Raw genomic sequence first — 27032 nt, 5'->3', positions numbered from 1 at the left:
TGATGCTGAGGGAATTAGATTAGGAAATGAGATACTTGAAGTAGTAAAGGAGTTTTGCTATTTGGGGAGCAAAATAACTGATGATGGTCGAAGTAGAGGGGATATAAAATGTAGACTGGCAATGGCAAGGAAATTGTTTCTGAAGAAGAGAAATTTGTTAACATCGAGTATAGATTTAAGTGTCAGGAAGTCGTTTCTGAAAGTATTTGTATGGAGTGTAGCCATGTATGGAAGTGAAACATGGACGATAACTAGTTTCAACAAGAAGAGAATAGAAGCTTTCGAAATGTGGTGCTACAGAAGAATACTGAAGATAAGGTGGGTAGATCACGTAACTAATGAGGAGGTATTGAATAGGACTGGGGAGAAGAGAAGTTTGTGGCACAACTTGACTAGAAGAAGGGATCGGTTGGTAGGACATGTTCTGAGGCATCAAGGGATCACAAATTTAGCATTGGAGGGCAGCATGGAGGCTAAAAATCGTAGAGGGAGACCAAGAGATGAATACACTAAGCAGATTCAGAAGGATGTAGGTTGCAGTAGGTACTGGGAGATGAAGAAGCTTGCACAGGATAGAGTAGCATGGAGAGCTGCATCAAACCAGTCTCAGGACTGAAGACCACAACAACAACAACCATTTATTCAATGAAAGATCCAGACATAAGGACTGGAAAATTGCACACATCACACCAATACAAAAGAAAAGAAATAAAAGTAATATGCTGAATTATGAACCCATAAAACTGACATCAATTGCAGCAGGATTCTGGAACACATACTTTGTTCAAACATCATGAAATATCGTGAAGAAAATGATCTACTGACACATAGTCAGCAGAGATCAGAAAATATTTTTCTTGTGAACACTCACATGAAGAAATGAGAGTACGGATCTCAAGCTGATTCCATATTTCTAAATTTCCAGAAGACTTTTCATACAATTTCTCATAAGAGACTTTTAAGCAAATTGCATGTCTGTGGAGTATTGTCGTGATAGTGCAACTTAATTCATGCTTTCCTGTCAGAAAGGTTTATAGTTCATAGTAATTGATGGAAAACCATCATGTGAAACAGAAGTGATATCTGGCAATCCCCAAGAAATTGTAATATGCCTTCTGCTGTTCCTAAGCTATATAAATGATTTAGGTGACAGTCTGAGCAGCCCTCTTAGATTGTTTGCAGATTATTTACCATCTAGTAAAGTCATCAGAAGATCAAAACCAACCGCAAAATGATTTATCCAAGAAAATTGGCAGCTGTCTCTAAACAATAAAAAGTGTGTGATCCTCCACACGAGTATGAAAAAGAATACTTTAAATTTCAATATTCTGAGAACGAAAGTTGCTAGTCACCACATAGCGGAGATGCTGAGTCGCAGATAGGCACGAATTTAACTAAGTTACACAAATTTAAAGGCTGTCAATTCAGTTAAAAAACTAGGGATTACAAGATGAAAAACTTAATTTGGAACCATCACACTGAAAATGTTGTAGAGAAGGTGAAACAAAGACTGTATTTTATTGGCAAAACAGAAGCTACAACACCTCTTCTAAAGGACCACCTACACTAATCTTGTCCATTCTATTCTGTAGTACTGCTGAGCAATATGCGATTCTTACCATATAGTACTGATGAAAGACACTGAAGAAGTTCTACGAGGGGCAGATCATTCCATATTATCAGAAAGAGGGTGAAGAGTGTCACAGATACGATATGAGAGCTGAAGTGAAAACCATTAAAACAAGGGTATTGTTTGTTGCAGTGAGGTTACCAAATTTCCACTCAGAATGTGAAGATACTTTGTTACCTCCCACCTATAGAGAGAGAAATGACAATTACAATAAAATATGAAAAATCTGAACTTTGTTTTTCCCAAGTGATATTCATCATTAGAACAAAAGAGAAATAGACTGAAAGTGGTTTGATGAATCCTCTGCCAAACATACTTAAGTGTGAATTGCAAGGCAGTCACACAGATGTAACTATGTGATCACAAATATCCGTACACCCTCAAAAACATATGTTTTTCATATTAGGTGCATTGTGCTACAACCTACTGCCAGGTACTCCATATCAGCAACCTCAGTAGTCATTAGACATCATGAGAGAGCATAATGGGTCACTCCGCGGAACTCATGGACTTCAAACTTGGTCAGGTGGTTGAGTGTCGTATGTGTCATATCTCTGTACGCAAGATTTCCACACTTCTGAACATCCCTAGGTTCACTGTTTCCAATGTGACAGTGAAATGGAAATGTGAAGGGACACATACAGTACAAAAGCATACAGGCCGACCTCATCTGTTGACTGACAGAGACCGCCGATAGTTGAAGGGGGTCGTAATGTGTAATAGGCAGATATCTATACAATCACACAGGAATTCCAAACTGCATCAGGATCCACTACAAGTACTATGACAGCTAGGCGGGAAGTGAAACAACTTGGATTTCATGGTCAAGCAGCTGCTCCTAAGCAACACATCACACCGGTAAATGCCAAACGACGCCTCGCTTGGTGTAATGAGTGTAAACGTTGCATGATTGAACAGTGGAAAAACGTTGTATGGAGTGACTAATCATGGTACACAATGTGGTGATTCAATGGCAGGGTGTGGGTATGGCAAATGCCCAGTGAACATCATCTGCCAGCATGTGTAGTGCCAACAGTAAAATTCAGAGGCGGTGGTGTTATGGTGTGTTTGTGTTTTTCATGAAGGGGGCTTGCATCCCTTGTTGTTTTGCGAGGCACTGTCACAGCACAGGCCTACATTGATGTTCTGAGCAACTTTTTGCTTCCCACTGTTGAAGAGCAATTCGGGGATGGCGACTGCATCTTTCAACACAATCAAGCACCTGTTCATAATGCACAGCCTGTGGCAGACTGGTTACACGACAACAACATCCCTGTAATGGACTGGCCTGCAAAGAATCCTGACCTGAATCCTATAGAACACCTTTGGGATGTTTTGGAAAGCTGACTTCATGTCAGGCCTCACCGACCGACATCGATACCTCTCCTCAGTGCAGCACTCAGTGAAGAATGGGCTGCCATTCCCCAAGAAACCTTCCAGCACCTGAGTGAATGTATGCCTGTGACAGTGGAAGCTGTCATCAAGGCTAAGGGTGGGCCAACACCATACTGAATTCCAGCATTACCGATAGAGGCCACCAAAAACTTTTAAGTCATTTTCAGCCAGGTGTCCAGATACTTTTGATCACATAGTGTAGATGGAGATCCCATATGAGGATGGCTTCACCTAAATAGGGAATACTTCAAGGAAACTGCTCTCACAACAGCATGCCTGAAACTGAATCAATAAGTGTACTACACATTCCTGATCTGCCCACATGGTGAAGAATCCCAACAGGAATTCCTGTGCCACCTGTAACAGCATATATAATGTCACGTTCAACATGCAGGTGGAAGAAAATCGATACCTACTATTTCTGGATACTCTAATATAGAATTTCCAGATGACACACTTGGAAATTCCCTCTACAAGATGAAAACACACATGGACATGTACCTGAATGTCAATAGCTGCCACCATCCCGCATAACACAAGTCAATGCTTACTATCCTGGTACACAGTGAGTGAGCCATATGCAATAAGAAAAGTTTGTTTATCAAGTTACAGCATCTGTGTGAGACCTTTAGCAAAAATGGATACTCAGAGAGACAACTAAGAGCATGGGAAAAAAAGAAGATCCAGAAGAAAGAACCAAGCACCTGGAGTTCCATCCATACACAGCCAAAATTGCAAGGATAATGGAGGAATGAAACGGTTAAAAATCAAGAATATTCTTGCCTTGATCAAAGACCAACTAAAGCTACAGGCACCAAGCGTCCACAGCATCAGTTGCGAATGTGACATTCAGTACATCAGCCAGATGCAGCATTGCATTTCGCAGCAATGTTCGGAGGACGTGAGAATATGTCTTGGTCAGACCAATATGTCTATAGTGGAAGATCACAGAATCAACAGAGGACACACATTTCTTTATCAATGGACAAATGTAATGTGCTGCATTAGCAAGTTCTGGAATTCAATCATCAAAGAACAGTACAACTAAGACTGGTGGTGATCTTGTCAACTGGCACAGCAGTTTCCAACTGAGCTCAGCATGGAATGTAGCAGTAGCAAAAATAAATCGTGCATACTCTGATGTGAGAGCAGCAGAGAAAGTGGGTGGAATAGACAGACTGTGCCAGTACTCAATGACCAGACCCTCCTTCATCCCACTGGGGAGCTTTCCCACCAAATGTCGCAAGTCTCTTCCACACTGGCTGGCCCACCCATTGGACTATTGGTAGAGAAGTATGTGGTCCAACAGCCATACAGGAACAAACTGGACATGAACCTGACACTTCGTCTGAAGATGATGAGCAGAAAACTAATCAGAACATTGTGTTTATACAATGCCACGATTTGGCTGATAACCTGAGAAGACTTTTCCATTTAAAAGAAGAATGCCAATTAGAAGCCCGCCTCTGTCAAAATACCAGCGTGGCCAGATGGCCAGTTTCAGTGCGGGTCTTGTAGTGGCAGAGGTCACGTAGGCACCCTGCAACATACTGTCGAAATGTCTCAAAATGTTGGTACCTCCTCAGTGTACTGCCTGTAGGTGCCGATCCACTGTATGACGTAAGTGCTAAAATTGCATGTCCTGGTGAGCACATGGAATTCGGCAACAGGCTCTGGCTCAATACCACATCACTACACTGGTGTGGGAGCACAGAAGGGCAGAGAGACAGGTGGAGGAGAGGGAGCACCAAAAGTAAGAGGTGTTACAGAAACAAAGGATTTGTTGTAGTCAGAGTTCTCAACTGTGCAATTCAGAAACACTGGAGTTGATAAGTAGTCCATACGGCACAGGGTGTGAAGCAGTCATTGAAGTCAACCATGCAGTAATTGCTTGGCAGGCTCACATAGAATGCCACACAGAGATTGCAGCTATGTTGGTAGGCCACATAGCTGCTTTCACAGAAGATGTGGCCTTTATGGGCTAGAAATACCTATAACAGGACAAGGAGTTGGGAACAGGGGCGGAATAGGGACATACAAGGATGATGTGTAGGTTCTGTGACTGGTCGATTGTCACTATGGGATGAGTAGGGAGGGCAGTGGGGAGGATATTTCTCATTTCAGGGCACGAAGAACAGTAGTCAAAATCCTGGCAAAGAACATGATTCAGTTTTTCCAGTCCTGGGTGGTACTGATTCATGAGGAGGACATTTCTACGTGGCCATGCAGTGGGTATGCGAGGGGTAGTAGATGACTGGGGAGACAAGTTTCAGGAGATTTGGTTCTGTACAAGATGTGCTTGAGGCCAGAAACACTATGAAATCGAAGGATTGTTGTAAGGACAATTGTCATCAGAACTATAAAGAGTAAGTTTTCAAGCTTTTTATGGAGAAGGGTTTGGGAGTCCTTCAGTACCCCATAAGAATCTTGTAGGACTAATTTGTCCAGGTTCCCTTCATCCCATTCCATCACACTAACAGAAGAGTTCAACTGCAACACTGCCAGGCTTTCCACTGCATGCCATTCTCCTTTTTGCTGATCAGCACCCTTTCCAGCACACAGACACCATAAGTAATTTTGAGCAACGACCAAATGAATGGAATGAGGGCAGAAAAGTAGAAACACATACATCACATAAAATTTCAATTACAGTCAGTCTTGTTCATTTAAGCTGATTTATTTATTAAATACACATACCTGGCTGGTTTTCAAAACGCAATAAAACAAAAACCAGAGAGACAGAATAAAGGACTGTACTTGTGACTTTTCCTATCAGTATTTCTAAATACAGTTGGAGAACAAGGAAAGAAGGGCATGGGACAGTCAGGCACAAAGATCTGTAACACAATCCCAGACTCGATGAAGGTGCAGAGGATATTCAAAGACAAAGACAAGTGAAACCCCTACTTTACATTTTTGTTTGATCCTGAATGAAAAAATGTAAAATTGAGGAAAATGTAGGATTGAAAAAATGTTAAAACCCCTAAAATACAAGCAGAAGCAAATGTAATTGGCATATATGATTAAATACTGTAAACCATTCCAATATATTGTATAAAATCCATATAAGTGAAGGAAATTAAATGTACATTATGATTTTTATATAATAATTTTTTGTAATGAATTTCTTCAGTTCTTAAAAAATCACAGATGTGTAACAGTAGTTAAAACTAACCAGAAAATTGAAATTGGCATCTGGGTACAAGATAATCAAGCTCTTTCCAACATGCAACAACCACAAATTATAAGCCACAACAAGCATTTTTGAGAGATCTTTCCTCTGTACTTTTCTTTGATCATTGTGCTGAGTGGTCAAAGTAGAGCATTCTGCAGTATTGTCAGCACATGCCATTTGCACTTAGAACTTGTCACTTGCTGTAGTGTAAACATAGCAGGTTTTGTGAAAGCACATATACGTGGACAAGTTTCCCTTCACATGTTGTACTTATTCATACCAATGTACATGAAATAAATTTAAGCCTGTTTCTCTGTCCCAGCAATCCACTACATTCATAACAATCTGTCTGCCATCACAATGCATTAAACACAATTGATGACAGCAACAAAGATGAATAGGTCATTGCACAACTGTTCACTGAACAGGTCCTGTTAATTGTTGGTGCTGCACTTAGCAAATGAAGTAGCCTACATTGGCTGCAGCCAGTATAGGCACTATACCTTCCAGATTCTGTTGACAGGCTCTGAGCACAACTACTGTAAGTAAAATTAATGCACAGTAGTGAAGGGTGTATGCAGTATAACTACATAAATTAAACCTAAGGGGAAGCTGCAATCACTCCATTTGCTATACACTGATCGTATCAGCCACACTTTGGAAGAAGCCACCATGTATGTTTGCTGTTTATCATTCTATATGCTAGAAGTCACTGCATTAGCGTGACGTCATCACGTTATACAGCTATTGGCTGCAGGTGCAAAACAAACATCCAAATGTTGTAATCCAGCAGCTTTCATCATATTTCACAATTTTCAGTTTATTTCACCATGTAGGCTATAAATTCTTGCTACTTTTGAGGTGTACATAAAATGAAAGAACCCTCAAAACTTCATGTTTTAACCCATTAGTGCCGTGCGTTGCCATATGGCAATGTTTGTATCACTTTTTTAAAATCGTTGATTCCATGACATCAACCCAGCGAGAGTGTTGGCAGCACTGGATTCTGTTCCGCAAGACTGTAAAGATCACTACAATGCAACAGTTTTAACAATACATTTAAATTCTGCGGTGTAAGCAGTGTTGGAAGTCGTCATTTGCTGAATGACGAAGAAAAATGGAGTATAAGTTCAAGTAAGTAAGTTTTACACAGTAACTTACAATATATAATTTGATTTTTTAGTATGGTTGTGCTTTAAATACTCAAATATATATTCTTTGGAGGTTACTGCTTGCTGTGAAATAAATTACATTCATTTAGGCCGTATGAACATCGGTGTTGCCATATGGCAATGCTAGGTGCTTGTACTCAGTGAAAGGATGAATTTTCTCTTTCTTGTTTTAGAAGAGGTTTCTCGCTTGCTGAGGCGTTGGAGATTCTTTATAATGACGATATTGAAGGTGATGTGTTTGTTGAGCCCCCAGATCCGAATAGAGAAGAATGATGGATTATTGTATGTGCGGTGGCTGGGCAACTCAGTTGTCACAATGATCTCTTCTTCATGTGGTGCACAAGAAGTTGGCCAAGTCAAGAGATTCTCGCAACTAAAAAAGCGAAATAATATGATTCCCAGACCAAAACTGGTAGCCAAATATAATACACATATGGGAGACACTGAGCAGATGGATCAGAATCTAGCGTGCTATCGCATTGCAATAAGAAGCAAGAAATGGTACTGGTATCTCTTTACATGAATGTTAGATGTCGCCATAGAAAACAGTTGGATTTTGTATAATAAAGTAAGAAACCAAACTATTTCTCAACTTGATTTCAAGAGAGAAGTAGCAACAGTGTACTTGCAAAGACACCAAGCTTTACCAAAAGGAGCCGGGAGACCATCTGCATCAAGGGCATGTTCCGACAGCTGCATATCAGATTCAATTAGGTTTGATAAGACTGACCACCTCGTCCAGCACACAGAAGGAAAGAAGAAGAAAAGGTGTGCACACAAGGACTGTAAATCTATTGTGAGAACAATGTGTTCAAAGTGTAATGTGGGATTGTGTACTGACTGTTTTATTCCATTTCATGTAAAATAATGCTGAGTTCAAGGTTTGTCTTTTGATTATGAATTGTACTGTGTTATAAAGTATCAGTTGTATGATGAAGACTGAATAATAAATTTGCACCAAACTTGCATATGTAATCTTATTTCAATAACCAACTTATTTCAGTTGAAGTTGTAATCCATATAAATTTAGGTAGTGAAAGCACCAAGCGTTGCCATATGGCAACATCAAATATCTCACTAATGGCGGTAATGACTTTCGTCGAAACAACTCTGTTGTGTAATTTATGCCTTTTACAGACATAATAATGCAATTTTTTTTTAATCATGAAAAAATTAATTCCGGCGCTAATGGACTAAGGCAAAATTTGTGGCAGTAGAGTGATGGGAAATGGCTCAGTTACCTTGTACATGGCTAGCATAGGTGACAATCTTTTCAATTAACGTGCTGTACAGTATTAATAGTGCCAAAACCAACTTTGCTTCCTAATACATCTTTTATATGATATAAAATGTTGAAATTTCTTTCTTGTTTGTCTATGAATTTGCAATTTGGTTATGTCGGTCCATGTTGGTGAAATTGCTACATAAGAGCAGAACAACTAAATTCTCACACAAACTATGATTTATAGCTTCTGTGCCTGTTTGTACTGTATAATCCAGTACTTTAGGAATTTCACATTGACAGTCCTGTTCTCCTGTTGCAGCCACAATCTAGCAGTAGCTGCATCAAATCTGTGCAGTGAAGCTAAACATTGCAAGCTGTAGTAGACAAAAAGTTCTAGCCTCATGCATAACTTTATTCCTAGATATGTTTAATCATGTAATTGCTGAATTGTGCAACTTCATACATAATTTGTCAAAAAAAGGTCACTGAAGTAACTTTACATTAAGCCAAAGATCGAAACATTAAGAAGTTGAGATGCACCTTTGTCTTATCATCATGTTTATTTTACCATTATCATCTTTGGAATCAGTAATGTACTTGAAAATGGGCTTATAACCCAAAACCAAGGTTGTGCAGTAATCGTAATAAAATTTATGAAACAATGCAAAAAAACAGTGTTTGTTTAGTTGCAAGTTGTGTTGGCAACACTGATCGTGGGTTACATCAGTATCTCCTCACTCACGTCTCCCTTTCCACAATGGCCTAAAATATTCCCTTTACTCTGACATAACCTGCGATGTGAACTGTCTGCCTTTTGTGCCTCTTAATTTCTTCAATCACATCGAATGTCAGTAGGAATAAAACAGTACGAAAGCAAGCAAAAATCAGGATCACTGTGCAAGAACTTGAATCGTGGTCCTCCTGAACATCAGTCAAGTGTGTTAATCACTGCACCACCTCACTAAGTAAGTCATTTGCAATTCTTTCTGTTAACAGTGGAGAGGTGGGTGTGTTGATGTAGATCTTGTTTGATAAGCAGGACCATCTCAACACCGCAATGAATAGTAAGTGTTGTGCAACTGGCAAACAGCTTCATTTATATGGATGTAAGTTCGTACCTGTAAAGTGTATGACTTTTATAGTTGCAGTAAAAGTGTCAGAAATATTAACCGAGCAACTTCACACAAATCAGACAAGCTATTCAACTGATTTATTTCTTAATACTGTACTCTCACACTTATAACTGAGTGCAGACATATCCCACTATGTTCTCTTGGAAAAATTATTGTGATGTCAGTTGACAATACATATGTCTGTGCAGTAGCCACCAGACAGATCATGAGAGGCGCACATCGGCACAGCACATCACGGACGGTAGTTGCCGTAAGTAGAGTCCCGTCCACCAGAGGGCATGCGAGAATTCGGAAGCGACCTCTGCCAGCGTAACTACAACAACAACAACAACAACAACAACAACAACAACTCAGGCAGCACGGGCCGTGCCCTGTCAGTCAACATCGGGCCTGCCTAGGACACAGTCCCAGTCTATGCCAAGTGAAGTGCTACGTAAACATGAACAGTGTTACTACACAATTGGCGACGAGTAGGGTCGTTCTTTTGCGTGTTGCGTCGTCGGTCCGGTTTCGCAGCTTCTCCATGGCATGGAGGATTTAGTACGGGTTTTGGTTGAGCAGCAGACGGAGCTCACGGCCACCATGAAACAAGTGCTTCCAGCATTGCTCTCCACGCAGTCTGCTCCAGCGCCGTTCCCTCCTCCCTTTCCCCCGTATGACGAGACGGCGGAGGATTGGGACGCATATGAACATCGCCTTCGGCAGCATTTCCAGGCGTTTCACGTTGCCGATGCAGAGGTATGTCGTGCTCTCTTCTTGTCTTGGATATCTCCCTCACTGTATCAAGTTTTGTGGCAACTACCGTTCGTGATGCGCCGTGCCGATGTGCGCCTCCCGCGATCTGTCTGGTGGCTACTGCAGTCTGCCTTGCAAATGATTTTGCATATGTATAACTGTTATGTGCATGACTATCACAAATGGCTTGTGCATCTAGTGTTGCGTTTGTGTCATTAAGGATGACAACAGAAATAACATGAAGGGAGAGGATGACAGGAGTGTCAACAATTACCTTACCCTTTCAAATATTGCAAAGGGGCCCCACATTAGTTCACAAGTCTTAACTCTACGGGAGGCTTTGGGGAAGTCTGGGATTTAGCCCAAACTATGTGCTGACACTTTGGTCTTCAGAAATCATATGACACCATATCCCTGATCACCAGGTAAATTCTTGTGATGAAATTTTTTTTTTTCCACCAGCAACCCTCAAACTGAACAATACTGTAATAGGAAAAGATAGGTAGCTACTTACCATAAAGAAGACATGTTAAGTTACAGACAGGCACGATTAAAAGACACTTCCACAATGCTTTTGGCCACTGCCTTCATCAGCAAAAGAGAAACACACACCATTCATTAACACAAGCAAGCACGCCTCATGCACCCATGACTGCTAACTCCTCTAAGGTCAGAAAAGCCTGAGTTGCCAGAGTTGGCAGTCACGCAGCATGTGTGAGGTGTGCTTGCTTGTTTGTATGAATGGTGCCCGATTCTCTGTTTCTCTTCTTCTAACGAAGACTGTGGCCAAAAGCTTTGTGTAAGTGTCTTTTAATTGTGCCTGTCTGCAAGCAACTTAATGTGTCTTCTTAATGGCAAGTGGCAATCTATCTTTCCCTAGATAGTTGATATTCCTATGTGGAGTTTCCATTGTTCAATACTGCAATAGCATAAGAACCTTGGCTACAAAGGTGAGTGTATTCCTTCATATAAATCAGTCAATTTAATGGTATACAGCATGTACTACACAACTATGATCTAGTAAACCTGTTTTCAAAACCTTTTGGGATAGAAATATGTAATTCATAAACATTATTAGCAAAGGACAATAATGAGTCGTCATACATTATCAAATTATTATTTCTCACCTGTGGTGGCTGCTGTATAGGAATAGCACCACCATGTATTGGAACATGTGTTGCTGGTCTGATGGATGGCACCTGGTAATATTTGTCAGCAGCCTCCTGTGCAGTCTGAAAAGCTGCTGCCCCTTTCTGAGAACTATGCTCCATTGCTTGGTGCAATGGTGCCATGTATGCTGTTGGAAATTACAACATAATCAGAAAATCTGCAATCAAATTTATTTAGTATATGAAATCATGGCTCTGTTGAACTTGAAAGACATAACAATGCAAGGTCTCTCTATGGACATTATTGAAATTTACATTATATCATTTAGTCCAAGAAATCTTAGCAGGCAATGTGACCAGTTACAGCCCACGTGCTGTTGGCTGTCTTTAGGTCTCCAATGTGGCCTACGTTGTTTATAGTTCAGAATAATGTCCAGTATGCAATTTGGAGTGTTACACTGGAGGTATCTCCAACAATCTAGTGACACTATATTCCAACAAGTTTACCATTTTACACCAACTCTTCAACACACTACATCACATAATACTTCTTCCATAGCTTGCCTATTTGCAGAACAAATCATTAAATGGATACATGTAGGAATCACATACTCGACAGCTATTCAGTCTAATTTCCACCAAGATACAATAGCAATTAAAAATGAAGTCATATGGCAGAAGTTTGGCAAAAATACTTCAAAAAATGAAACCGACACCTTTAAGTCAATTTTATGCTGAACAGATGGGCTAATAGTTTCAAAAAATACAGATCCTTTGGCAGTGATTTGGTCAGTTTAATTCAGAACTTCAATAGCTTACTTGAATCACTGTTAGTTACAGAAAGCGTAAATATCATCCATTTCATATCATTTCTCCAATGTGTTGCAATGTTTTTGTGCAGCAGAACCCTTTGTGAAAGAATTCTGGTCAACATCTTAGTCTTTCTAAACCAGTCTTCCACTTTTAATTTACTGTATCTAACACTAATTTGTTGCTATCATTTCTCTCATGTAACTTTTTTACATGTAACATTTTTACCTCTTCAGTATAACTTCCACTGGAACATGGTTAATAAAGTAAGTCACAGTCATTATCAAAACACTTAGCCCTTACCCTGGCACAATTTTACTACAGGCATCCAGTCTCCCTTGCCTTGAATATTTTCTGGTTGAAGTTTTTTTATATTAATTGCTACACCAACAACAATAACTTTAAAAAATATGTAGCACAGTTACTAGTAATGATACTCATTTTAATTCATTCCTTTTTCCCTACTGAGAGGGAAATTTAAATTTGCCCTGTGGAGGTTTCCAACTCCAACAAAATAAACAGTGAATGGTCTTATGACTTCAGCAAACAAGCAACATAATATATGTTGAAGATTGTTATGAGAAAGTCTCACATGTACCTCCCTGCAGCAAACTGTCGGCAAAAGAAGAAGATTACAAGAAAGTTTAATGAAATAAATAAGTAATTACAATAATAATACTGAGATTAAAAATTGTAAGAAATTGTAACAAGCAAAAACTTCTTTACTAAGAATGTGTAACAATAATAAATAAAACTGGAAATCCATAACTGTTGGATCAGTCGTACAGGGACTCTTTTAAAGAATCTTCCCATCAGAAAGTAACCTAGTCTACAAGACTTCAAACAAAAAGTCCATAACAATATCTAATGATATATTACAGAAACCACAGACCATCAGTCTCTTAACAAAATAACTCATACAGAAGAAAATTAAACTACAGTTTATAACAAAACTTCAGAAACAATGCTACTACTTTATCAGATTGTATGACTACAATTTAAATATGAAATAGCAATTTCCACAGTCCATAAATTATAGTGGTATAAACGTGCAATATACTTTATTTTGTCTCCCAAAGCATGCTCTCTACCAGATCCTTATCACGAAAAATTCAAAGTTAACTTCCATAGACTTGTGGTTTCCTGTTTCATCTCCTAATAATCGTGTATTTTCACAAGTTACGTTCTCTAATGTTTTAAAATGTATTTGTTATTTACAGCTACTTGTTTTGATACCATTGCCTGAATGACTATTTCCTTAACACAGAGGATTTAACAAACACCCAACAGAAAAAAATTCTGTCCTATACTTGTAAATATAGCTCCCTTGTACTTAACACCCTGCTTGTCTTCAATGAGATCAAAGATTTAGCAAAGCATTTTCTACATTTCCTCATTATTTTGTCTTGTTTTGCCTGCGTATTTTCTGACAGTATGGAATCTCATACGAAATTCTGTCCCTGAAATAAAGACACTGCAAAAGCAATCATACCTTGGCTATGTGGTGCCACACTGGTACGTGGTTGTCCAAGATAGATGCTGTGCTGTTGCTGAGGCTGTTTTCCCTCGTCACGTGGTGGGGCTGCTGGCTGCGGATACTGTGAAGTGTAAGTATACACAGTCTGTCCACTGCCAGGAGATGGAGCATAGCTGACTGTCGTCACCGCAGGAGGGTAGAAAGGCTGAGAGTTGGCATACTGTGTTCCCTCTGCAGACATGGAGTGATCAGCAGTCAGCTACAGCACTCCAATATCTTCTATTTTAACTGGGAACTGGGACTGTTTCCTAGGGTCTTATTTGAACTTTTTTGAAACCAAAGGGACCTATGTAAAAGTTTTCAATATATGGGCATCTTGTATGTATTATTTAGTAGCATAAACAATCATCGACACACAGAAAACACTACTTACAATACAAATCTAGAAAAACATAGCAACTGAATTTGTTATTTAGAAAGTCCAAACAAGAAGGAATGATATTACATATGGCAAAAACATACCAATAAGAGTGTACTCAACTAGTACAGTTACATTTAGTCAACTGACAGCACATATAACAGCACCTCTTATTGTGATCCATCAGAAACCACACTTTCTCTCAAAGGTGTTAATGTGAAGAACAAGGAAAGAAAGACCACACATATAGCATGCAGAAAGTGAAGCTACAAAGATGCAAGATCAAGGTGTAAATGCACATATACCTGTGCAGGTTCCCAAGTCACAAGATAGATGCATAAACACTCAAGAAAAATCAATATGTTTTAGACTCAATTTCTCATACTTATATGAAACTAATATGACTGGGGCATTAGTAGGAAGCACGTTGTCACTGTGGCACAAGACATTGCACACCTAATAGACATGTGCGTATAAAGTCTGGTTTGTTGGCACACTGTTTGGTTTTGTCACTGCCTAACCAAAACGACTGAAATTAATGCAAAATTGAGTATCTGTGCCTCAACTATAGAGAGAGGCCATATGGTCAAAAGAAATTGAGGGTGCTATACTATCTTACTCTAACCTCAATCTGCATGTAATTTTAATATCTGAACACAACTTTTACAAACAGTATTATATTACACCAAAACCTACAGTATTTTCTTCCAGCAACTGTTAATGTACAGACTTTGTTACTTTTAAACCAGAGCCACTCTGGCCAGAAAGCCATCTTGCACACAACATCTGTTTATACCCACATCATCATGTGGCAGAGCTATGGAGCACTTAAGCTTATAACAAATACTACTAGCACAACATTAACTGACATAAGTGGTGTATTACTGAACATCTACATAACACATACGTATTCTGTTTCTACATTTTCAGTATTTCTTACAATATAATTATAATCATCATCATCATTATTACTAATATGAACCATATTGTGCTTCGCACAAACTGATTCCGAGTGATGCACCAGCAAATAGGGAACAGAAAATTTTGCCTGGGCTGTGTTTCGAAGTCCAACGGCCCATAAATAAAAACAGGAGCTACTTTCCTTCTGGTTGCACTACTTTTATGTGTGTGTAAACTTCAAGCAGCACTGCCTATATGGACAAGTCCCTAACAACCAAGACACCTCACAGCAAATGTATCACATATGACCACATGCCTTACATAAATACTGAACCAACAATGTTGACCAGCCATTTTGGTCACTCTCAACACTGGTCCTGTTTGCCTCCAAACAATGTTCTGTGATATCTCTCACAAGCTGCTCTCGTGTAGTTCTGATTTGATCACGTGACTGAGGTTCTATTGCACTGTGTTGGTAATGAATTTTGACTGCAGCTTTGGACTAATTGGTAGTGACTAACTGGTAGTGTTTAATACTTACTTTGCCTTGTCTTCTCATCACTGTTAATGATGTGCATTTTAGTGTGGCTGTGACACTTAATAGAGTGCTGTGTTTCCCTGATAAAAAATAGCTTTTCGTGGATATTTGAGAAACGGAAGAAAAGCAATCTGCTGCATGGAGGTGGTGAGTATAAGATGTTAATATTATGAAAAGGGTAGATTGCTGAATCAGGATAGGCACAACAAAAAGATTCACACAATTACAGCTTTTGGCCATTAAGGCCTTTGTCAGCAATAGAATCTTTTTGTTGTGCCTTTTGCGACTCAGCATCTCCGCTATATGGTGAGTAGCAACTTTCCTTCTCTAATATTGTTACAGTCCATCCTAGATTTTCCATTGTATGAAAGGGCAGATTGCTACTTCACCATACAGCGGAGATCTTGAGTTGCCAACAGGCACAGTGAAATTAGCAGTCATTTTGTTGTGCCTGTCTGCGACTCAACATCTCTGCTACATGGTAGTAGCAAACTATCCTTTTCATAATATTGTCATTATTCCATCCTGGATTTTCCATTTTTTGAGTATAAAATGTGAAGGGCAATGCTGAGAATAACAGAATAGTTCAATGCAATGTTCTTTCTTGTCATTTACCATCACCAATGCAGTGAGCTGAACTGTGTGCAGTGTGTCATAGCCATTAGCATTGCACACTGGGGTGCTGCGGGTCACCAGTTCAAACCTGACATCATCCCTCAATCAGACTGGATAATACTAGCAATAAGGTAGTCAATGCAGACTTTTATCCATCAATTCCCAATTGTCTACTTTGGGAACCTCATCAAGAGGTTAATTCCAATTTGGAGGTATGGTGCTGCTGCAGGTGTAACTGGTACCAGATGCCCTGGAAGCAACTGGGATCACATGCTTCCATTGCTGACATTCCCTACACTTGCTCACATAGTGTTTAACAGATTGTTGGATAGAGATACCTGTATCTGATTCTGTCTAGAGTTTTCACGAATCACAGATGATCAGATGGCTTAGCATCATGGAAAAAATTCATGATAGCTTATCACAGATGACCTGAGATGATGAAGAACCATTTCCCTCCCATCTGTCCTACACTGTGTGAACTTTAAGCCAAAATAATTTGAAAATTGTTGCACTATTGCGATAAAATGAATTTTTTGTGATGAAATAAACAGGATTTTAAGTGCTTTGGCAGAGAGAAACAAAGGAGATACTGAAGCACACCAGGCTGCATCTTCAGAGCTAACCTTCTGCTTACACAGGCACAAAACCGAGCAAGTCTATGTCCATTCTTGTTGTTGAGTATGATAAGGTTGGACTGTATCAATGGAAATGGAAATGGACATGGAAATGAGCATTTGGAGTCATTGGCCGGGAGGGGCCCTTGCGGGGCAGCAGGTCCGGTTGCCGTGGTGCAGGTCTTATTACATTCGACACCACATTGGACACAATGTGTGATGGATGGGGATGAAATGATGATGAAGACAACACAACACCCAGTCCCTGAGTGGAGAAAATTCTCTGACACAGCTGGGAATCGAACCCAGGCCCATACGACGGCAATCTGTCATGCTGACCACTCAGCTATCAGGGTGGACACTGTATCAATGATGACATGACAATGATTCTATTACATGTACTAAAAAACAGACCTCCACAGGGTGAATGTTACGAAGGGATATAAACTTCTGAATACAGTCAAAAAGATACTTTCCAAGCTACCAGGAAACACTGACACTGTAAAATGGCCGCAGGAGATGAAACACACTAAAGCACAATCAGGCACAATTAAGCCACTGTGAGTGATTTAGCTTTCATGTTCAAATGCATGTGGCTATCTTCCCAATATAAAGACTTGTTGACAGAGCAACAGACAACCTCTTGGGAAGGAATTTAAGAATTTTGACCACATTGCTAGTTGAGAAACTGTAGAAAGTTTCATAGACGAGCTATCTGGGTTAAATTTTTATTTTTTTCCATTCTTTTGCTGACATCAATGATTATTTTATTTCTGAGTGTGATGTACAGAAATGTGATACACAACATCTGATAAATCCAATGCAAATGACCAAAATATTTTCATTTTCAATATTACCCTTAAAAACCATAAAATATGGCCAAAGTATTGAACAAAAGCCAAACAGGAAGTTGTTGGAAAATAAAATAAAAAATGAGGAAACTCAGCACTGAAATCTGCAAATAATAATACTGAAATTGGCCATAAACGAAACGATTTCTTCTGTACTTTCTCCCACTAACTGCTTATAAATACACTGAGGACTGTTATTTGTATTTTTCATTCCTGGTACACCATCATTTATCCAGAGTGTCTTGAGGTTTACTGAAGGTTTTACTGTAATATAAATATGTTAAAGGAAAGTTCTGGTAGACTACAAACAAATTATTGATGAAAGTACAACTTACCAAATAGTAAGAGTCATTGACAAGCATATAAACAAGACTGAAAACATCACTAGCTTTTGGACAAATCCTTTTTCAAACTAGAGTGCTGGTAGAATTAAATAATTTAGGAGAAAAGTAACAGCTCAACATGTAGTACAGTTGTCGAGTTACCAACAGGCAATTATAAGATAAAAAACACAGGTTACTCACCACATGAGTTTACGTTGACAACAGAACATTTTGAGTGACGTGTACAACATGCACTTCACGTCAGTTCTTACAACAGGTGTTATAGCAGCATTCTGTTTATTGGCCTGTTGGTTTGCAAGATTCACGTGATTGGCAAGTTGAAAAAAATTTATGACTGTTATTTGGTAATGATAAAAAGCTTAAAAAAGGGACCATTAATAACTTGATGATTAAGAAGAATGTTCTTATCACCGTGAAAGGAACTAAGGAAAATTCAGTCACTTATTTATATTTACTGAAAGATTGTTTTGCAAAATATCTTGATGCATCTGGTGTCTTGTAATAACTTCAGCAAGAAAGTTTCTTGTCTGAGGTAAGCAAGGGTAGCATACTATTTGTAGTCCCTCTCCCTTTACAAAACTGATATTGCCCTGCTCAATGCAATTTGTAAGAAAAAGAAGAACTGTATGCTGTATGTATCTGAATCACAACCAAAAACACTCTATTGTGTTATTAATAAAGGAAAGAAATTCTAGGTATGTGTTTCTAACCATTTTACGATTCAGATAAATAACTTCTGCCCAAATAATTAAGTATTTTTTAGTCTGTATGACACATTTTGGCTTCTGCCTTCATTGGACACTAAAAATGAAACAAAAACAAATAACGAGATATGACGGTAATTTTTTTTATTTTTTTAAAGAATCAAAATATGACAGACACAAAAAAAAACCTTGTGGAACAAAAAAATCCTTAAGCAGTTCAGATGTAACTTATTTATTTGAATTCCAGTATCTGACATAACAGCACAGACACGTGAACAAAACATTTTTGTAGCTCAGATGGGACTTTGGACAGAACCTCTCAGGGGGAGGCAAATAAGATTCGCTTCCAAAAATAAATAAAATCTTAATTATCAGTAAAATATTTTAGAGGGTTATACAGGCCAACAACATGCTATAATCAACAAGTGCATTAAGCAGTTAGGGAGGGTTTATTTCTGTTAGCCATATCACATCTACCCTCATGTAACATTTTTAGTCAGTTTTCCACAGCCCATAAGGTTGGCAGGTCTTACAGCTTATTTCCAAAATAGTACCACCATATACAAAATTTACAGAAATAAAACATCAAAAGTACCCAAGACCAAAGATCCACTACAGACAGCATATTCAAGTGTACGATCTATCTATAATTACAGGTTTCCTTATTCACGTTTGACTTCCTTGCGATTTTCACCTCACAATCATAAAATAACGGTATTGCATGATAACTACTGGACTTTTATCATGAATAACACTATCAGTGAGGATACTCAATGTTATTAATGTGAGTTAAATTCCGATAATTGCTCACAGTGCATGTTATGGCAGAACTGGAAAATTAGGAATAAACAGGACAGGAATAGGCTACAACTGCAGCATATAAACCATATGTTTCAATTGGAAATTTAGCATAATGCTGACTGCAGATGACATGGATAAAAACTTAAAAATTCCACACACACAATCTCAAATACTGCATTATAATAAAAATTTCATAAGCTTAAACACAAAAAAAAAAGTTCAATGATTTCTGTACTTACTATTCCACAAAACAGCACGAACATACTCATGTCCCCTACGGCCATCATCTACTTCTGCAAAAACAAGATAATTTATATTTAAAATGTGAATGGCAACAAGCAAGAAAAAGAAGACAGCTATGTAATGAAAACTTATATGCTTTGTTCCCAACAGTTATTCTAAAATCATTTTACCTTGTTTGAAAAAGAGTCAGCTGGCAATGACCTAGATGATAATAATGTAGGAAAAGACAGTTTGCTACAATAAACAAGACACATCAAGTTGCAGTCAGGCACAGTTAAAAAGACACTCACATACAGTTTTCAGTCACAGCCTTTGTCAGTAAAACACACACACACACACACACACACACACACACACACACAAAAGCAAGCACGCCTCATGCACACAAGACCGCTGTCTCCAGCATCTTGGGCTGAAATGCCTGAGATGCTGGAGTTGGCAGTCATGTTTGCATGAGGTGTGTGTGTGTGTGTGTGTGTGTGTGTGTGTGTGTGTGTGTGTGTTTGTGTGTGTGTGTGTGTGTGTGTGTGTGTGTGTGTGTGTGTGTGTGTGTTTGTTTTACTGACAAAGGCTCTGGCCAAAAGCTATATGTGAGTATGTGAGTATCTTTTAATTGTGCCTGTCTGCAACTTGACGTATCTTCTTTACGGTAAGTATCAATCTGTCTTTTCCTGCATTGTTGATATTCCTATCTGGAGTTTCCAATGTTTGACTAGATTTAAATAAGAGTTTAAAAACTGGAATACAGGTAGAACCTCATATCATTTAGATACACATACAAAATATTTTCAATCTAATTAAGGCTGATGTAACTGCCTAACACACTCTTCTACTTTTAACTGTGTATCTATACAAATATATATAACATCTTTAAAAATTTTCCGAACTAAAATTGAAAAAAATAATACATACAAAAGTCACACGATAACCTACACAAAACACATTAATTCATTAAATATATCAGTAACGTTCACACACCCCAATCTATTTATTTATTAACAGCTATGAAACAAACAGAGGAACTAAGGGATTTAAAAAAGGGACAGAAGATGACAATCAATTATGCAGTTCTTTCAAGACAAAACCCGGAAATACATGGAGAGCAATGTGTATAAATTGGATTCCACCTGTCTTTGCATACACCACAGTATGACAGAATTTGTGACAATAGATGAACACCATGTAGCCCCCTCTCGTGGATCTAAAGAAGATATGCGGAACAAAAAGGGAAGGCCAAAGGAATGACTATCGGTATGCAGCAGAGACAAAAGAAAAATGACACAAAGCTTCAAGAAACTTGACTAATAACAGTTGGGATTTCATATCTGGAGAATACAGAACGTGATTCAGTGATGAATTATTGTGTCACCCATTTACACCAAGTTTAACTGTGTCACAGTTGTCCAGTGAATCAGATATCAAATGAGAAGTTAGTTTGGAAATGTGTAGTCACTTATTAAATACACTGCATTAAATTTTGGAATAATTATTTTTGAAAATTTGCACTTATCATCTGTGTAGGCTCAAAATATTTTAATGTGTTATAAGTTTCTAACCATACTGGTAAACACAAAAGGACTCTGCATTTTCTGCTTGCCATCCAGGTCCACTCAATTTCCTTTGCCATAGCACACTGTGTTTCCATTTGCTAAATGCTACTTTCCAGTTATATGTTCTGAAAAATGAGCAGAGTATTTTGCTTTTAAATGCAGTGGTGATTATACAGTGCGCGATCCTTCCATTTCATGTTTTGGAAACAGCACTGATTAGACGGAAGTCAGAATGTTTGCTTTTTGTGACCTGTGTGATTATAGTGTACAATGTAGGTGTAGAATATATATTTGTCTGTATTACAGAAAGAGATTTTTCAATAGCCTTTATGGTGCACTACATCAGTGCAAACAGAAGTGAAATTGCCTTGCAAATTCACATCTCCAATTCTCTGAGACTCAAGTATAAAGTTTCGTTGCTGACTTCCTCCCTTGGTTTCCAACATCCCCCTCTTAGTTTATTTGCACCTATCAAGTCAGCTGTGTTATGTTTCGTAGACAGTAAGCAAACATTCTTCCACTTAAAGCAGAGAATACTTTGTTCCCCATTTACTGAGCTGCTTCAAAATATCAACATGCATTGTTTTTCTATCATGTCATACAGTTTCTGCTACATTCACTGATTTGTTAATTATTTTTCTGACTAGTCTGGATAACAGCACCAATTAGCTTAAAATAGTGTATGGTCTCTGTCACAAAAACAGTTCACGCATGTTTAGCACTGCATAATTGCTTACAGTCAGACTGCTACCATCTAAATTTTTACATATGAGGTGTGATCGAAAAGTACAGTTTTTTTTTTAATTTTGAGGGGTTTATACCTCCGATTTCCAATTTTTTTTATTTTGTTGGTACATATGCTCATGAAGTGAGTCCGCAATTTCAGCTATATATTTGTTTGTTTGTTTATTGTTGACAGTCGAAAAGGTTAACATGTTTTAGAGTGCTTGGCAAATTTTTAGTTTTGAAAAAGATGGATAAAAGAAACTGCATTAAATTTTGATTGAAAATGGAATAAAGTGCAGTACTGCATTCGAAATGTTGACTCTGGCTTTTGGGAAATCTACTATGAGTAAGACAAGAGTTTACGAGTGGTATAAATGTTTCAAAGAGAGTTGAGAAGATGCTGAAGACAATGACTGCCCTGGATACCCTGGCACATCAATTACTAAAGGCATTGCGGAAGTAGGAAAGAAAATGGTTCTGGAAAATCGCCAAATCACCATCAGAGGGTTTGCTGGTGATGTCTGTATATCCTTTAGAACATGCCAAGCAATTTTTTCAGATGTTTTGGGCATGAAACATGTAGGAGCAAAGTCTGTTTCAAAATTCTTGAATTTTGACCAAAAACAACATTGCATAGACATCACTCAGGAACCGCTAAGTGAAATCAGCAATGATCTAGAACGTCACAAGAAGGTTATGACAGGTGTTGAAAAACAGGTATACAGGTGTGACAACAAAACCAAAGCCCAATCATCTCAACAAAATCTGCCTGAAGAGCTAAGACAGAAAAAAATTCGACAAGTTTGATCACATTTGAAGGTTCTTCTCACTTTTTTCTTCAATTGCAATGGGTTAGTGCCCTATGGCTGTACAGTCAATAAAGAAGTTATGCGCCACTTGCATGCAGCAGTCTGAAGAAAACAACCAGAACTGTCGCAAAACCTCTTGTGGAAATTGCAACACAATAATGCTCCCACTCACACTTTGTAGCATTTGCCTGCTTGATTTCCTTGTTTTTTTATCCTCAGTGTCAACGTACTGCAATGCTACACTGGCTGAAAAATGGGTTGTGGAAGTACAACACTGACTACTTTCAATAATGTAGCCGACATGTGCACATTTGCGTTTCACAGTACTTTACTTTCACTTTTCACCCCCCACCCCCCCCCCCCCCCCTCCACCCAAATAACACACACTTATATGGCCAGTGCACTATTGTTTAACTTTCAATAAGCCTCATAAATAGGTTGCAAGCAAACATCCACATACTGCTACAATAGTTTCCTGTTGAACATCTACCAGCAGTAAAAGCCTAACCACATAGTCCACATTTCTTGAAGAATAAAAACTATGTATGGAAACAGACACTGTCATTGTTTTAACACACAGCCTAATTGTGTTACACTTATTTCACAGTAGATGCATTGTTGTTGATCTAAACAATACAGGTTTCTCGTCTGAAACTCAGTCATGGACTGGCTGTCTCGGGACTAAAAATGTAGCCCTTATATATCATCACAATAATAGCTACTGAAACTACACATTGTTTGAAGTTAAATTTACAAAAATTACAATTAAAACTTATTCACTAAATTAACTGAATATATCTTCCTTCTACAACAACAGTTAAGCCGAATTTTTTGTTTTTGGGCCGAATTTTTTGTTTAAATCCTGAAATCAACAAATATGTTGTTCTATCAAGAACTGACTGAAATTCTGCTAAAAGTTAACAAATATTGTTACACAAACAATACTTTTGGAAAAACTGTTAATTACTTTGGAGTTAAAGAAGGGCTGACTTTGCTAACATGTTTTCGAACAGAGCCAAATAAATACTTAAAGAATGCTAGTGTTTAACCTTCCAAACATTTATAATTATAGAATTTATATATGAACTATGGACCTAGCCGTTGATGGGGAGGCTTGCGTGCCTCAGCAATACAGATGGCCGTACCACAGGTGCAACCACAACAGGGGGGTATCTGTTGAGAGGCCAGACAAACGTGTGGTTCCTGAAGATGGGCAGCAGCCTTTTCAGTAGTTGCAGGGGCAACAGTCTGGATGATTGACTGATCTGGCCTTGTAACACTAACCAAAATGGCCTTGCTGTGCTGGTACTGCGAACAGCTGAAAGCAAGGGGAAACTACAGCCGTAATTTTTCCCGGGCATGCAGCTTTATTGTATGGTTAAATGATGAATGCATCCTCTTGGGTAAAATATTCCAGAGGTAAAATTGTACCCCATTCGGATCTCCAGACGGGGACTACTCAAGAGGACATCGTTATCAGGAGAAAGAAAACTGGCATCCTACGGATCGGAGTGTGGAATGTCAGATCCCTTAATTGGGCAGGTAGATTAGAAAATTTAAAAAGGGAAATGGATAGGTTAAAGTTAGATATAGTGGGCCTTAGTGAAGTTTGGTGGCAGGAGGAAGACTTTTGGTCAGGTGAATACACGGTTATAAATACAAAATCAAATAGGGGTAATGCAGGAGTAGGTTTAATAATGAATAAAAAAACAGGAGTGCGAGTAAACTACTACAAACAGCTTAGTGAACGCATTACTGTGGCCAAGATAAACAAAAAGCCCACACCTACCACAGTAGTACAAGTTTATATGCCAACTAGCTCTGCAGATGATGAAGAAATTGATGAAATGTATGATGAGATAAGAGAAATTATTCAGATAGTGAAGGGAGATGAAAATTTAATAGTCATGGGTGACTGGAATTCGATAGTAGGAAAAGGAAGAGAAGGAAACATAGTAGGTGAATATGGAATGGGAGTAAGGAATGAAAGAGGAAGCCGCCTGGCAGAATTATGCACAGAGCGTAACTTAATCATAGCTAACACTTGGTTCAAGAATCATGAAAGAAGGTTGTATACATGGAAAAAGCCCGTAGATACTAGAAGGTATCAGATAAATTATATAATGGTAAGACAGAGATTTAGGTACCAGGTTTTAAATTGTAAGACATTTCCAGGGACAGATGTGGACTCTGACCACAATCTATTGGTTATGAACTGTAGATTAAAACTGAAGAAACAGCAAAAAGGTGGGAATTTAAGGAGATGGGACCTGGATAAACTGACTAAACCAGAGGTTGTACAGAGTTTCAGGGAGAGCATAAGGGAACAATTGACATGAATGGGGGAAAGAAATACAGTAGAAGAAGAATGGGTAGCTTTGAGGGATGAAGTAGTGACGGCAGCAGAGGATCAAGTAGGTAAAAAGACGAGGTCTAGTAGAAATCCTTGGGTAACAGAAGAAATATTGAATTTAATTGATGAAAGGAGAAAATACAAAAATGCAGTAAATGAAGCAGGCAAAAAGGAATACAAACGTCTCAAAAATGAGATCGACAGGACTTGCAAAATGGCTAAGCAGGGATGGCTAGAGAACAAATGTAAGGATGTAGAGGCATATCTCACTAGGGGTAAGATAGATACTGCCTACAGGAAAATTAAAGAGACCTTTGGAGAACCATTTGTATGAATATCAAGAGCTCAGATGGAAACCCAGTTCTAAGCAAAGAAGGGAAGCAGATAGGTGGAAGGAGTATATAGAGGGTCTATACAAGGGCGATGAACTTGAGGACAATATTGTGGAAATGGAAGCGGTTGTAGATGAAGATGAAATGGGAGATATTATACTGCATGAAGAGTTTTACAGAGCACTGAAAGACCAAAGTTGAAACAAGGCCCCGGGAGTAGATAACATTCCATTAGAACTACTGACAGCCTTTGGAGAGCCAGTCCTGACAAAACTCTACCATCTGGTGAGGAAGATGTGTGAGACAGGCAAAATACCCTAAGACTTCAAGAAGAATATAATAATTCCAATCCCAAAGAAAGCAGGTGTTGACAGATGTGAAAATTACCAAACTATCAGTTTAATAAGTCACAGCTGCAAAATACTAACGCGAATTCATTACAGACGAATAGAAAAACTGGTAGAAGCCGACCTTGCAATACTGACCCTATGACTTATCTTAAAAGATAGATTAAGGAAAGGCAAACCTACGTTTCTAGCATTTGTAGACTTAGAGAAAGCTTTTGACAATGCTGACAGGAATACTCTTTCAAATTATGAAGGTGGCAGGGGTGAAATACAGGGAGCGAAAGGCCATTTACAATTTGTACAGAAACCAGATGGCAGTTATAAGAGTCGAGGGACATGAAAGGGAAGCAGTGGTTGGGAAGGGAGTGAGACAGCGTTATAGCCTCTCCCCTAAGTTATTCAATCTGTATATTGAGCAAGCAGTAAAGGCAACACAAGGAAAGTTAGGAGTAGGTATTAAAATCCATGGAGAAGAAATAAAAACTTTGAGGTTCACCAATGACATTGTAATTCTGTCATAGACAGCAAAGGACTTCGAAGAGCAGCTGAACGGAATGGACAGTGTCCTGAAAGGAGGATATAAGATGGACATCAACAAAGCAAAACTAGGATAATGGAATGTAGTTCAATTAAGTCGGATGATGCTGAGGGAATTAGATTAGGAAATGAGACACTTAAAGTAGTAAAGGAGTTTTGCTATTTGGGGAGCAAAAAACTGTGATGGTCAAGTAGAGAGGATATAAAATGTAGACTGGCAATGGCAAGGAAAGCGTTTCTGAAGATGAGAAATTTGTTAACATCGAGTATAGATTTAAGTGTCAGGAAGTCGTTTCTGAAAGTATTTGTATGGAGTGTAGCCATGTTTGGAAGTGAAACGTGGACGACAAATAGTTTAGACAAGAAGAGAATAGAAGCTTTTGAAATGTGGTGCTACAGAAGAATGCTGAAGATTAGATGGGTAGATCACATAACTAATGGGGAGGTATTGAATAGAATTGGAGAGAAGAGGAGTTTGTGGCACAA

The 27032-nt window shown here is 38.6% G+C and overlaps 1 protein-coding gene across 1 annotated transcript in view; it reads right to left on the bottom strand.

The window, feature by feature from the left end:
* The window catches only part of LOC124545132 (G protein pathway suppressor 2), a 109290-nt gene that overhangs the window by 33450 nt on the left and 48808 nt on the right, over nt 1–27032 (bottom strand). Inside the window, exons 5-7 of the mRNA XM_047123958.1 lie at nt 19889–19942; nt 13877–14092; nt 11593–11762 (exon numbers count right to left, since the gene is read on the bottom strand). Of these exons, the coding sequence (XP_046979914.1) occupies nt 11593–11762; nt 13877–14092; nt 19889–19942 (440 nt within the window). The remainder of the gene's footprint in view (nt 1–11592; nt 11763–13876; nt 14093–19888; nt 19943–27032) is intronic.

This window comes from Schistocerca americana, chromosome 8 (genome assembly GCF_021461395.2).
Source record: "Schistocerca americana isolate TAMUIC-IGC-003095 chromosome 8, iqSchAmer2.1, whole genome shotgun sequence".
NCBI classification, from domain to species: Eukaryota; Metazoa; Arthropoda; class Insecta; order Orthoptera; family Acrididae; genus Schistocerca; species Schistocerca americana.
The sequence above is the reverse complement of the archived record's forward strand: the minus strand, read 5'-3'. Positions and strand labels throughout refer to the sequence as shown.